Source organism: Orbicella franksi, chromosome 1, assembly GCF_964199315.1.
Source record: "Orbicella franksi chromosome 1, jaOrbFran1.1, whole genome shotgun sequence".
In the NCBI taxonomy this organism is placed as follows: Eukaryota; Metazoa; Cnidaria; class Anthozoa; order Scleractinia; family Merulinidae; genus Orbicella; species Orbicella franksi.
In genome coordinates this window covers 10,897,835-10,910,641 of record NC_138145.1, presented here as the reverse complement: position 1 = coordinate 10,910,641, position 12,807 = coordinate 10,897,835, and the positions used below count along the sequence as shown (strand labels likewise).

The 12,807-nt window shown below is 37.8% G+C and overlaps 1 protein-coding gene across 2 annotated transcripts; it reads right to left on the bottom strand.

Moving 5' to 3' along the window:
* Positions 1-95: 95 nt before the first annotated feature.
* Positions 96-12,787, bottom strand: LOC145489659 (tudor domain-containing protein 5-like). 2 transcript variants are annotated; one of them, XM_081468693.1, is made up of 23 exons: positions 12,350-12,787; positions 11,037-11,390; positions 10,403-10,626; positions 9,509-9,565; positions 9,262-9,397; positions 8,353-8,623; positions 7,521-7,587; positions 6,803-6,880; positions 6,312-6,373; positions 5,922-5,991; positions 5,436-5,525; positions 5,161-5,295; positions 4,851-4,998; positions 4,597-4,642; positions 4,396-4,454; positions 4,135-4,258; positions 3,656-3,770; positions 3,461-3,540; positions 2,683-2,751; positions 2,204-2,315; positions 1,967-2,079; positions 1,718-1,853; positions 96-1,357 (listed from the first exon to the last, which is right to left on the bottom strand). In XM_081468693.1, exons 1-23 carry the CDS (start codon positions 12,630-12,632, stop codon positions 1,340-1,342), a joined length of 2,847 nt encoding a protein of 948 aa, XP_081324819.1. In that variant the 5' UTR covers positions 12,633-12,787; the 3' UTR covers positions 96-1,339. The 2 variants fall into 2 exon arrangements, with proteins under 2 accessions (XP_081324819.1, XP_081324827.1); XM_081468701.1 differs by having other exon boundaries at positions 8,353-8,620.
* Between the last annotated feature and the right edge of the window lie 20 nt (positions 12,788-12,807).

The window sequence follows — 12,807 nt, the reverse complement described above, 5'->3', positions numbered from 1 at the left end:
GGGGGGAATTCTCAAGCTGCACATAGACATGATTTATGCGTCACAACATTGTAGAGACCAGTTTGACCTAAGATTCTACATTTGTGGTGCAAAGATGAAATTTTCTTGCTCTTTTATTGTCTTCCATACCAACAAAATGATTTTAAATTCATAACACAACAAAACAGATTACATAAGATAAGTTCTGTGTTCTTAAAAGTACTAAAAATACACTTTTCAAACTTCAATGAATTTGCCTTCCCAAACAATGACAGGAAGAATCAAAACATTCCCTTAATCCACCAAAACACAGCTACTGTTGTATATTTACAAATTGTGAAACGGGAAAATTTTAATATGTAATAATAGCTGGGATATATATTGCTATAATAATAATAATAATATATTCTATTACGAACTCTTACTTTTGAAACTTGTTAACTAGAACTTTGAAGTTACTACACCTAAATCTCTCAGAACTTCTACAGTCAAAATGATGGCATTAAGAACAGGAAATCAAACTTACATGCTTATGGCATTATATTTGCCAGCCAAACACGAGATTATGTCCCCAACTTGTAATGAAAGCACTATTTATTAATGTCGCCTGCATGCTCTGTTATATAATGCTTTTGTTAGCATTATATAATAATTTAATATAATGTTTATAATTCATGTCAGTCATACTTTCAAAATGTTCTAGAAAGCGTTAGATCACAGAGAACATACAGCAAACCAAGTTTATTTTAAACTTTGAAAATAAAGACAGCTATTGGCAGCTGACTTCATGTATTGTATTACATATGTCTTTACAAAATCATGACATTTTGTTATAATGTTCTAAAACAGGTCCTGCATTTAATTGGACCTTTAATGTTGATTAAGAGGCGAACAAATGAATACTGTTAAGAAAAAGACTGTACAATCATCGAACTGTTGAAAATCTTCTAAGACTTAGCCCATTCCATGGATGCTGGTTCTAGACAGACCCAATGAATGAGAGTCTTTAACTAGATTTTAATAACTTACAAAATATAAGGACATTTAGAAAATGTCGCAGGACAAGAGTCAGATTCAAGATCTGGGTAGAAAGACATTGAAATTATACTGTGCGAGCTGATCATCTACAATGTGGCATTCCTTTACTCACTAAGCAGGTATCTCTGTCAAAACTAGATCTGTTCTGACAAAATAGATAAGTAAAGTTCAGTAAACATCGCCGTCAAATGACTCTTAGATTTGTGGGTATTTAAACATCTCAGTTTTCAGTGTGCATCAATCAGTCTGTCAGCACTGTGGTGATATTTTCCTTCAAAATCTTATGCACCATCAACTGATGTATCCCTTTGCCACAGAGATGCTAGGCTGGCGTACTCATCTACAAAAATATATGAATATTCATTAACTTAAAATTTCTCCCTTTTCTTAACAGTCAATCTTGTCTTGCAGTAAATAAGGTAACTGATGGGACTGGATAAGCATAATGCACAATTAACTCTGATTTCTGTGGTACAATGACTGCATGTGTTATGGTCACAAGGATTGTCTGTCACTTCACTCACCCCTCCCAACCTCTTGCCTACCTGGAGCCCTCAGTATTCCAATCTTGAGTGCATCTATCTATTTCAGTGCTCTAATTTGACAGTTTTGCAAAATCGATCATTTGATACCACATGTACAATCATTTTTGTTTGTATTTTGTAAGATGTATTGCCACTTGTCGATCATTTGAACTCACCCCTGCCCTGAGTTCTAAATGCTTTATCTCCTGCTGTAGACTTTCAATCTTTATTTCGACCTCCTGTAGTTCATTGACACTGCCACCAGTGGAATCCGAGGGGCGACCACACATCAATCCCTGAAGAATGCGCTTCCTGAGTAGAAGAGAAATACATTGTCAGGTAATATCCCTTGAAAAACAGGCACTAAGGTTCATCCCTTAAAGGGAATCTTGAGCAACACATTGTTCATCACCATGGTTACAAACCTTCTGAACTGCATCGCCCGTAGAGCAAGCTGAAGTTCCTCAATACCCAGTTCAGTTTCAGAAAACTGATCTTCAGAACTGCTTCCTGCTTCAGATCCAGGCTGTTCCTCTGTCTATTAAGGATACAATTACACATTTTAAAGAATCCAATACTATAAAAATGCAAGGAAGTATTTTTCACTGTTAAGATTTTGCAATGAGAAATTGACTTGATAAAAAAAAAAACAAACATCGTACCTTTGAAAGCCAGTAATTTTCTCCTTCCTGCTTGAAGCGCTCTAACTCAGTTAACAAATTAGACATCAACTCATCTGACTGACAATCAAAGATTCTCAAAACCTCAGGAAGCCTGAAACAAAAAGAAAATGATGTTACTAACTGCGATGCATGCATATTGTATAATGAAAGAAAACAAAGTTTGATTTAAACACACAGGTTCTAGCACTGGCCAGGTTAACCATGATATGCTCATAGGGAATACACTGCACCTTCCAAGCACCTCTCTCCATCCAGAAATATACACTGCTACCATGGAGTAATTCCCAGTTAGGTTGCCCAGATGATATCACTTCTCAATATATTAGGGATCACCTGCCAATGACCGGCATTCCATCCCAGGGGGAATAGATATATCAGCTAACAACAACATCAACTAGTTGATGATAACCTTTACTGACAGGAAGCATTGCAACTGTAAGCTGTGTGTGTATACCGACCCGTCCAATTCATAAAGTGTGACAAAACTCCTGGGTTCATCTCCATCCATAACTCCAGGTACCTTACATCTGAAACAAACAACATTTAACTGATAAATAAAGCATACCAAGTATTCCACAGTAGTATGAGTTAGCACAGTCTGCAGCATTACACATTGATATTGCAATACAAAATCCCACCATGACAGACACCAAAAATTCAAATTTAGCATGTCAAAATTTTATCACTACAGCTGAACCTCCAGTTGCAACCACCTCTCGTAAGCAAACACCTCTCCTCAGTGACCAGTGTTCCAAAATACCGAAAGTTTCCCAGTCAAATCACTATATTTGGAACCTCTTGTAAGTGACCATGACCACTTTTAGAGCTAAAAGTTTGAAATTTCCTTTGTTTTTAACCTCCTGTAAGCAACCACTGGACAGATAATGGAGCGAAAAATGGATAAGGTGTTGTACCATTATCGTATTCCCGGCTAGTACAAGAAATGGAAATTTCTCAATGTTGAAGAACCTGATTTTTTTTTCTTGAAATTGACTTTTACATGAATAAAACACTGCATCGCCATTGGCACATGGGTTAAGTCTGGCAGTTACCATATTCTAATGGGGAAATATTTTGACCCATTATGGTCTAAGCGCTCGTGAACGACCACCTCCCATAAGTGACCACCTAGACTTGACATTTTGGGTGGTTGCTTAGAGGCAGTTCGACTTTAATTCTTTACTTCTTATTATTTGCTGCCAAAACAGCTTTTGTTGAAAATTAATATAGATCTACCTGACAAGAACTTCCAGCAATTCCTTATTTTCTGAAAAAGACACAACCACCTTGGCTACACTTTTCTTCTTCTGACGAAGCTAAAATGAAACAAATTTCATAATGTATTGTTTTACATAACACAGTTCAAGCCCAAAACCTAAAATTACAAATTAAACTAAAACAAGAAAATACTCATCTGCAAGTTTTACATACCATTGATCTCAGAAGGTCACTATCCCAGAATAGAGCTGATATTTCAGCACTGATAAGATAGGGTTTGTTATCAAAATTGATGACATGAAAGGAATAATCACTTGTTATCTGCACCCTAAGAGAATAACAAAAACACCATGATTTAACCTCTGTGCATTTGTACATTTTGAGGTCAACATTCTAGTGTACATTGTACAGTACTCAGTAGTGCAGGCTAACTGTGTTCAGTGGACATCCACAATAATCTCACAGCATTTAAGAGAACTTTTAAGTTGTGTTTGTGCCAGTGACCAGACTACAACTCGGAGCTGTCAAACAAGGGTGGTGGGAACATAAAACTACTAAATAAAAGTGGTGGCTGTAAAAGGCACACGTACATCAGCAGTCTTACATCTTTACAAAGACTGCCAACTTATTATAAGTGACTGGCAAATCATAATGTAAAATAAGTACGTTCATTACAAAATAAGTTAGCTGACCTCTTAATGAGGCCTTCAGGCTGGCTTCCAGCAGATGAATCTAACTCCAACTCCTGATTAATTTGTTCCATGAAATCCAGATCTTCCTCACACACAGATGAATCTGCCTGTAATCCTGTATTGGCTAAACATTCAACAGAATAATATCAAACAATGAGCAAATCATATACACTTTTTAAATTAAACACATCCAAGTACCATGTAGCATTTAATACCATAATTTACTATAATTGTGATATATACAAAGTTTATCTAACATACTTTGATGGAGTTGTGAATTCACAAGTTGACTAGCATACTGAGCTGACTGACTCAACCAGCTGGAAGAGGACACAAAAGAAAAGAAATGGCAATTTTATTAATAATTTATTTATTGTTCTTAACTTGTATACACTAAATTTTCCACCATGATCATTTAAGCCTTCTTAATTATAATTTGGACAACCTATATATTAAACTTACTTTGCAACATTGTGTTGGTATGTCGTATCAATTGATAGCGGGAAGTCTAAAATAAAGGAGACGGCTGTTAATGAACCTTGAACCTTACTACACATACACTGTGCATTATAAAAGTCAAGTTCTCATCTTACTTAATATTCATTTTGTGGTCTGTCCATTCTCTAGTAAGTGGACAATAATTTTATTGCTCTCAAATACAACATTGTTCTTAAGTATTGAAGTACATTACAGTGAAAATCATTCACAGTGCTAACCTGGAATCATTGAATGGTTGGTGGATGGTGCACACAGAACAGAAACAGCTTGCTGGTTTAAGTATAGCTGCGGTTCTGGGGTGAAAAAGGAGACTCCTGAGGCTGTTGGCTGCTGTTGCTGCTGACGCTCACCTTCTCTGTCATGGTTCTGTAAGAATGTGACCAAAGGAAATATAAATGTCTTGAGTAATGGAGAATGGGCAAGAAACAAGCATCTTGAAAAAATTTGGGAAGAGAGCAAAATGAACTTCTTGCACCATATTTTAGGGAGTGGAAAGTGACACGGCTACATGAAACAAATAACTTGTACCTGTCCAGCAGGAGATAATGGTGCAGGGGAATTATCAGGACAGAAAATGGCATAATCCTCTGCTACAAGTTCATCATTGATGTGAACATCATCCTGGGCATTTGTGTCACACAAACAAAGGGACAATGTACCTTCCTGTTGAAGAACAAATTATTCTTAATTGACACTAACATGAAACAATGCGAGTAATGATTGATATATGTATTAAATAAAACAAAACGGAAATAGTGAACATCAGAACTGCTATATTGCTCAGGATAACCATCATTGCCTACCTTAACTCCGCAAACAATTGCCACTAGCTGCTTATAATTCTTTGTTAAACGATAAAACCTGTGAGTAGATCCTGGCGACCATTCTTTACACTAGTGAATCAAACAAACACAATGTCAGCAAACATTTACAAATAAAATACTTATAACTGGTCATTTACTCACAAAGTCCCCATTTTCCATTGCGTCGGTACAACATAATTTCCATAATCATCAATCCATGCATAAAATACATTTATTTCAACCTTCACAGTTTTAGTGAAATTTCCACATTGGCAAATGACCTTTGCACTAATTATGTTTAATTCACAGGAACAAAACAATTGCCTAGTTATTTTTAGGGCATTTTCCCTATCACGCCAACTGAGGCTAATAATAGAGACTTAGTGATCTTCATTTTAAGTTGAGAAAAAAAAATCATTTTTTCTTGCCAAGACGTCACTGAAATGCTTTATTGACTCTAAGCCTTTAAATTTAGCGTAATCATACCCCTCCAAAAGGCTGGACATAGGCCAACTTGCTAGGTAGTGCTTGAGCTGGGAGCTTGATAAATTGTGATCTAGACAATGATGATAAGACACTCACAAATAAATAACTCTATCGTCACTGTTAGCAATAGCCCTTTCCACAAACAGTAATTTTGTGTACTTAGCTTTGGGCAGGAGTTTTATGAATGTTTTCAGCAGGAGGGCAAAACTTTTTCAGCTCAGCTACACCTGTACTTTCTAAAAAACTTGCCTCTAAATGGTCAAACTAGGCGGGCAACAACATCCTCACAGCTGGCAAAAGTTGGCAAGTGAGATTCCTCACTTTAGTGATTCAACTGTGAACATTCATAAGCTGTAGAAACCTGAAATATATAGATTAAATTTCACTCACCGAAGAACTCGTAGGCTTGACAAGGGTAATCTAGCTGTATTTCCATAATCCACATAAAAGACCTGTCAACAGAAGCACAAGTAGCAGGGTAGGTAAATGAAAGCATCAGTAAGTGCAGAATAAGGATATTTTGAGACTCTCGTAGATCCATTTAAATTCTCTGCATTGAGATCTCAACCTCAGGGCTAACTTACTGTTTAATGTCAAATATTCAAGTTATAGTAAACTATTCGTCATGTGATTAAGTCATCAGAACTATCATGACAGCTGACTGGCATTCATAATTTCATATTCATGTCCAGTGTTCAGGTTGAATCTATGTCAGTAACCAGGAAGTAAAAATAGACTTAGTACAGATCACGTGGAAGATGTAGATCGAAAGGTCTGGGTTTCAATTCTCGCCACCACTGTTGTGCTATTGGGCAAGACACAACTCCTTGCTCCTCCAATTGATTGTATCACAGCGACTCCCTAACTACTTAGGTACACACCTCTATGCTGTCCACAGACTGTATACCAACCACCAGTCCACGGTACCATTGGCCATCCTCATACAGTGCACAACATGCCTTGAAAATCATATAAACAACAAAATTAGCCTCTATTATACAACTCAATCTAATCTACTGCTGTATTTGTAGCCTGCAATAAGAGACATCTCATTCAGTTCTTTCCTTGATGGAAGACTTCTGCAATCCAACCAAACAAATACCTCCATACTGATGATGTATCTTTATTGAAATTTGCATACCATATAATAAGAGGATATTACGTCACCGCACATAGAAACAAATTTCTCTTCGAGTGTTCAAAATATTTCACTCACTCGCTGCGCTCACTCACTTCAACATGAGAAGAAAGATCTTGTATCTCCAAGTGACCATGCAATGTTCTATTATTATTTTTACATGTGAAAATAACATGTGTCATTGTGGAGAGGTTGAGTGAAGATGTAAGAAGAAGATGGCTATTCCTTGAACACTTCCTCAGACAACAACCTAACAATCACCCTGACATGGGCCCCCAAGGGAAAGAGAAAGAGGTCGGCCAAAACATGGTGACACACAGTGGAAAGGGAGAGGTCCAGCACAGGGTGGCAGTCCTGGAGTGAGGTGCGTGCCGCAGTGCAAGAGACAAGTTGACAGAGAGCGAACGTAGAGGCCTTATGTGCCACTTTGTGAGAGTAGGTGGTGATTCGCTTACACCTACCTGGCCAACAGAAACAAAGCACCCAGGCATCTTGTATCTTGCACTTTCTCGAGTTGAATAGAACTGTCTGTAAATGAAAAACACAAACTGCTCGACAACATTGCTTTAAAGAAGGCCATTTTCTCTGCTAAGATTTCTGGGATCTTATTTTGGGTAACCAACATGAGCTGTTTTTGATTAATTATTACCTTTGAAAAACAACAACCAATTAAACATCAAGTACCTTATGGTAGATAACCAAACAACCAAAAAATCTGGCTAGTGTCAAAGGCTCGTATACTACTCCTGGAGTGCCAAGTGGGCAAACTCTTCTCAAGGCTGAAAAGCTTGGGCCAGTTATTGTTTACACAACTAGACAACACAGCAAAGTAAGGTGAGGTTAAGTCTCCATACAGGCCAAGTGGCCAAACAGGCTAGTGCCCATCTCTGGTTTCTGTAGCGTGAAGCGACTAGAAGTATGTCTGCTCCCCCCTGGATTGAATGCTAGTCCATTGCAGAGTTACTCCCACCATTAAATTTGCCGGTATCCATTTATACACTGTGAGAGTAACATGTCTTACCTAAGAACACGACACAATGGGCCTGTGTCTCGAAGGTCCTGAAATGTTTTCGCACCCAGAAAACCATAGCAAAATCTCAAACCTTATGATTACAGAGCTGTTTTCTTCACATATTCTTAATATGAAGAGTTTCCAGAGCTTTTGAGAAACAGGTCCCAGGGCTCAAACCCAAACTGCTCAATCCAGAGGTGAGCACACTAACCAGGACGCCACTACAGCTCCACAGTAACAAAGTACTAAGGGTAATTTAGTTAACATCAAGAGAAACGTACCTCATGTCTTCTGTCAAATCTTGCAGCTTTGGCCAGTTTTCAATCAACATCACCCAAAACTGATGAGGGTGAATGACATGAGTGACACACACTTCAAGGTATCCACATTCAGGTAGCTTGATTTTTGAATAGTAGATTCCTCTGCCCACACCATCAGGTAAGTTAAGTGGATTGCCAGGAACACAAGGAGGCTCAGGATCTTTGTGAATTTCTAAAGGAGCAAGACAAACTGGTACCTCACCATTGGTCTTTGAATGGTCCCTTTCTTCTTCTGGGTGGAACAAAAAACAATATTTAATTTTCCAATTAGTTCATAGAGAGTTGTTCGTACATAAAAATACTTAGTTTTATATATAATTCCAAGATACATGTAACTTTTCTTGATTTTTCTTGCAAAAGGATGAGGCATAAACCGTATCGCAAAATTAAACAGCAATATTTTAATGTCATAGGCAGTGTGACCATGCAGTCATCAGAGTTGTCACAAATTTAAAGTTAACGTACCCTCTGCTGCTAGAGTGGTAAACTTGGTGATTTTGCCATCTTTCTCTTACTAAAGAATGAGACAAATAGCCCAGCAGAGTGGCCAGCCAAGATCATAGTGGATCACCAGCAGCCATCTACTTATGACAACCCTGAGTCATCATGTAAGACTTATATGTAACCTTGGCCATCCAGGATATAGTAACAAAAAGCAGATTGAGTTCTACGCCTGCACCATGCTGATATAAAATAGTCAACTGGCCATATATTCCCCTGCAATGATTATTTTGGTGAGGTAACATGTATATTTTGCTACAATATGCTACAATGTTCAGTTTATACCAAACTGTTAGCACTGTGTAAAAGCTATGTTTTATTTGTTAAAATTAATATAAGTTGCTTTATTTAATATTCATTTCTGTTTACCGTTTCTTGCCAGGAAAAGAAGCCAGTCCAGTTTTGTGGGTCGCTCTATCCTAACAACATCTGGCATTGCAGACATAAATTCCACAACACTCATAAAACCTAACTGCTTGATGTTGAGTTCTTTGTTATGAAGATTCTGAAATCCAGTATTTTAATAACATTAATTACAATCAAATCTGGAACACATTGAAAAATTATGAAATTTTATACCTACCCGAAGAATTTCAAGATTGCAACAAATTCTCACCTTGTATTCTATCGGAAATCGAGCTGCCCAGACACCATTGGGTCTTCTAGCCAACACCTTACAGGGGAAAAAAGCAAGCAATAAAACAATGGAAAAGCTTAAACATAGACATGGCTTAAAAAATCCCGGTAACTTCTCCTGGCTATTTTATTCCAGAGATGATTTCTGTCCATTGATTAGTATAGTGCTAAATATTACTCTTGATCATCATGCAGGAAGCATGGCACACCCATTGCCATTATACTGGTCTCAGTCTAATAGTGAGGATGAAGTTGTTGTGGAAACTGCCAGACACATTCTTCTCAAAGCGAAAGTCATGGATCTTGCTTCCCTACCTGTCTGTAGCACCCCACCAACTAAGCACACACTAGATGTACAGTAGAACCCTGTTAATATACTGTAGCCTGGCCCGAACAAAAGCTCAGTCAGACATTTCTTATTTAAAGAAAGACTTCACTACAGCCACCCTGTTGATATGGCCAGAATGTTTGACCCACTGGTGGCTGGATTTACAAGGTTCCACTGTACTCTTGTTGTTTTACACTCTCTATATCACTTTTCAGGCTTGTCCTGTTTCGTAAAGATGAATACATACTGCTCATCATTCCTCAGTACAGCATGTTACATCATGCCTTATGGTAGACCATGTGGATAGGCAATGTTGCTTTACATTAAGAACATCTCTGAGTATAATACTTTCAACAGGCCTTATAGCCTCTAGATCTAGACATCATTGTTTTTTTTTTTCTGTTTATGAAATACTACTAGCAGTAACATCCACCACTTAGGTACCAGAATGTATTTACATACATGTACAAGTGCAAAATGCAAAGAAGATTACCAAATAAACATAAATATAAAAAATGTTGTAAACTTATCATTTCTAATCAATACCTGTCTACATTCCTGTTTTATTTTTTCATCAATTCCACTCTTGTTATCAAGCTTGGCTTTAATTGAAGACGCAGATTCCCCTTTTTGTTTAACAGCCTCTGATTTGCCATTTATACTGTTATTAGGTGTTTGAGTGTAGTTTCTTTTTTCAGCAGTGGATTGAAAAACAGTTGATGCACTTTCAGTCCTGACTGAGAAACTGTCACCTGGATCAGGTGCTTTACCTACAGAAAGATGAAGACTATTAACAGGTACAATACTATCATGGCTATCAAAAGGGATCAGTTGTTTAAGAGCTGTGATTCAAGTCCAATGCCCAGTTCAAAAGGGTTTTTGTTTGCTACTGTTTAACAGAGGTTGCATGGCTACCATGGACATCACTTTTCAAACTTCTCTAACTTTTTCCTGATAAAAATAATAAAATTTCCCCGACCAAAACATATGAAATGTCAGATGTAGTTGTGTCCTCCAGCCTCCCCTTCTCACCCATTCATTTTAGATTGATAACTGTTTGACAAATTTGCCTTCTTCATTAAGGAAAAACATCATCAAGATCAACAAGACCGAAACCATAAGGATGCTTCATAATGCATAATAAAAAGCTGCTTTATAAAGCTCTCTATTGTTTATTTACCTGAATTATGTAGTGCATTTCCTTTACCATAAACTCTGTAGCCTCCCCCTCGCATGTGCTCAATCCTTACTATGTCAGGAATTGATTCAAGAAGATTACCAAGTGATTTAAATTTCAATCTTTCATAGTTAAGTTCCTGGCCAAACCTTCGGTTGAATGCTACAGCAAACATAGAGCCCAGTATCCCTGAAGGATATTGGCCGAGAAGTTCTCTTATCTGTGTTCTTATAATGTGAGGGACAATCGGCGTTGGCTCAGGATGATATGAAGTGAGGCGTGTTTTTCTCTTGGAAGAACTTTTCTTTTGTCTAGCAACTAGACTAGCTATATGTCTTGTGGTAGCATCAGCAATACCTGAAATTGAAAGCAACACATTCCGTCACTGTGGAGTGCATGCAACTATGTTTGACCACATAACCAAACAGAGCAAAAAGAGAGAAGCAACAAATGCAGCCTAAGAAGATGAAGAAAAATTATCTGTCACAAGTTTAAGGTATGGTTACTTTGTAAAATTTTGGACCGCATTTAAAGATTGAAATGAACATGTTGGTTTTCTTTTGTGATATGAAGCAGTTACTAATAATGTCTCCCTCAGGGAAATATTTGAGAATTGGAAAGCATTAGTTGAAGTACATTTCTGTGATAATAATACCAGCCCGAAATGGTAGGCTTCAGAGGTAGTTCAAACTTAAAAAAAATCACAATTGATAAAAAAATGGTTTTCACTACACCATTTTGAATTATAAGTACTTCAAGCTAGAATTAAGGGAGTTTTAAAAAGGTTGTATTATTGCCATGGTAACCTAATATGCCATGAGGACGGCCACAACTTGTTCACCAATGATTGAATGAATGAATGATTGGGCACTTGTGTGATAACAATATATATTGTAACAGCAATAGATAAGGTGTGAGGGTACTGACCAGTCAAACTGCTGGAAAGTATAACTGCTGGAAATTGCTGGAAACTGTCATCAGCCATCTTAACCACCCGGTATGAACCGTTTCATCTTCTTGTCTTCACGTTATGCCCTATCTTTTAAACTCAATTCTTCTTCAAGTTCGGAAGAGCAGGATTGCAGGAGAAGTCATTTTATTTGTCTCGCTTTAATTATTTTTAGACCTCGGGAATGCGAGACTACATGAGCGTGCGTTAAGTCATTATTTATATCCTCGCTTCGGGACCATGGGAGCGGTAGATTAATTACGCTCAAAAGTGGCCGGGTATTCTAAAGTAACTCCAGCATGGTAAACACCCATTTTAAAAACGTAAGTAACAGCGACAGCACAAAACTTGTAAAAAACACTCTCACCTCGAAGAACCAAGACGCCATTTTCCCATGTTGGTCGCGTAACATTTGGCAAGTCCTTGAGTAAGTCTATTGGCGTTTTGTAGCCCATTTCCCGAAAAGGAAGCGGTTTCCCAATCATGTTGTTATAATCTCTTTGCATTTCAGCCACTGAGAGGCCATTTGGTGCCGAAATGAGAAGAGCGCGAATATTTTTGGTGACCTCCAAGCGAAGAGCTTCCTTGCCATCAACTCCACGTGATGACTTTACGTCGCCTTTCGCAGCCATGGCTTTTCCTCCTAACATGTTATTTTATCACTTAAACTTCTAAATGAAAACAAGGAGCTCCTTAAGAGTTGAAAACGGGGAGCAATGCAAAAGAGGATTTCGAATTTCCCACATTTTGCGCTCGCAAAGTAGCAAATCTTCATCGACCATCTACGCGGGAACAAAACAAACCGCGCCAGTGCTGTGGACGAGA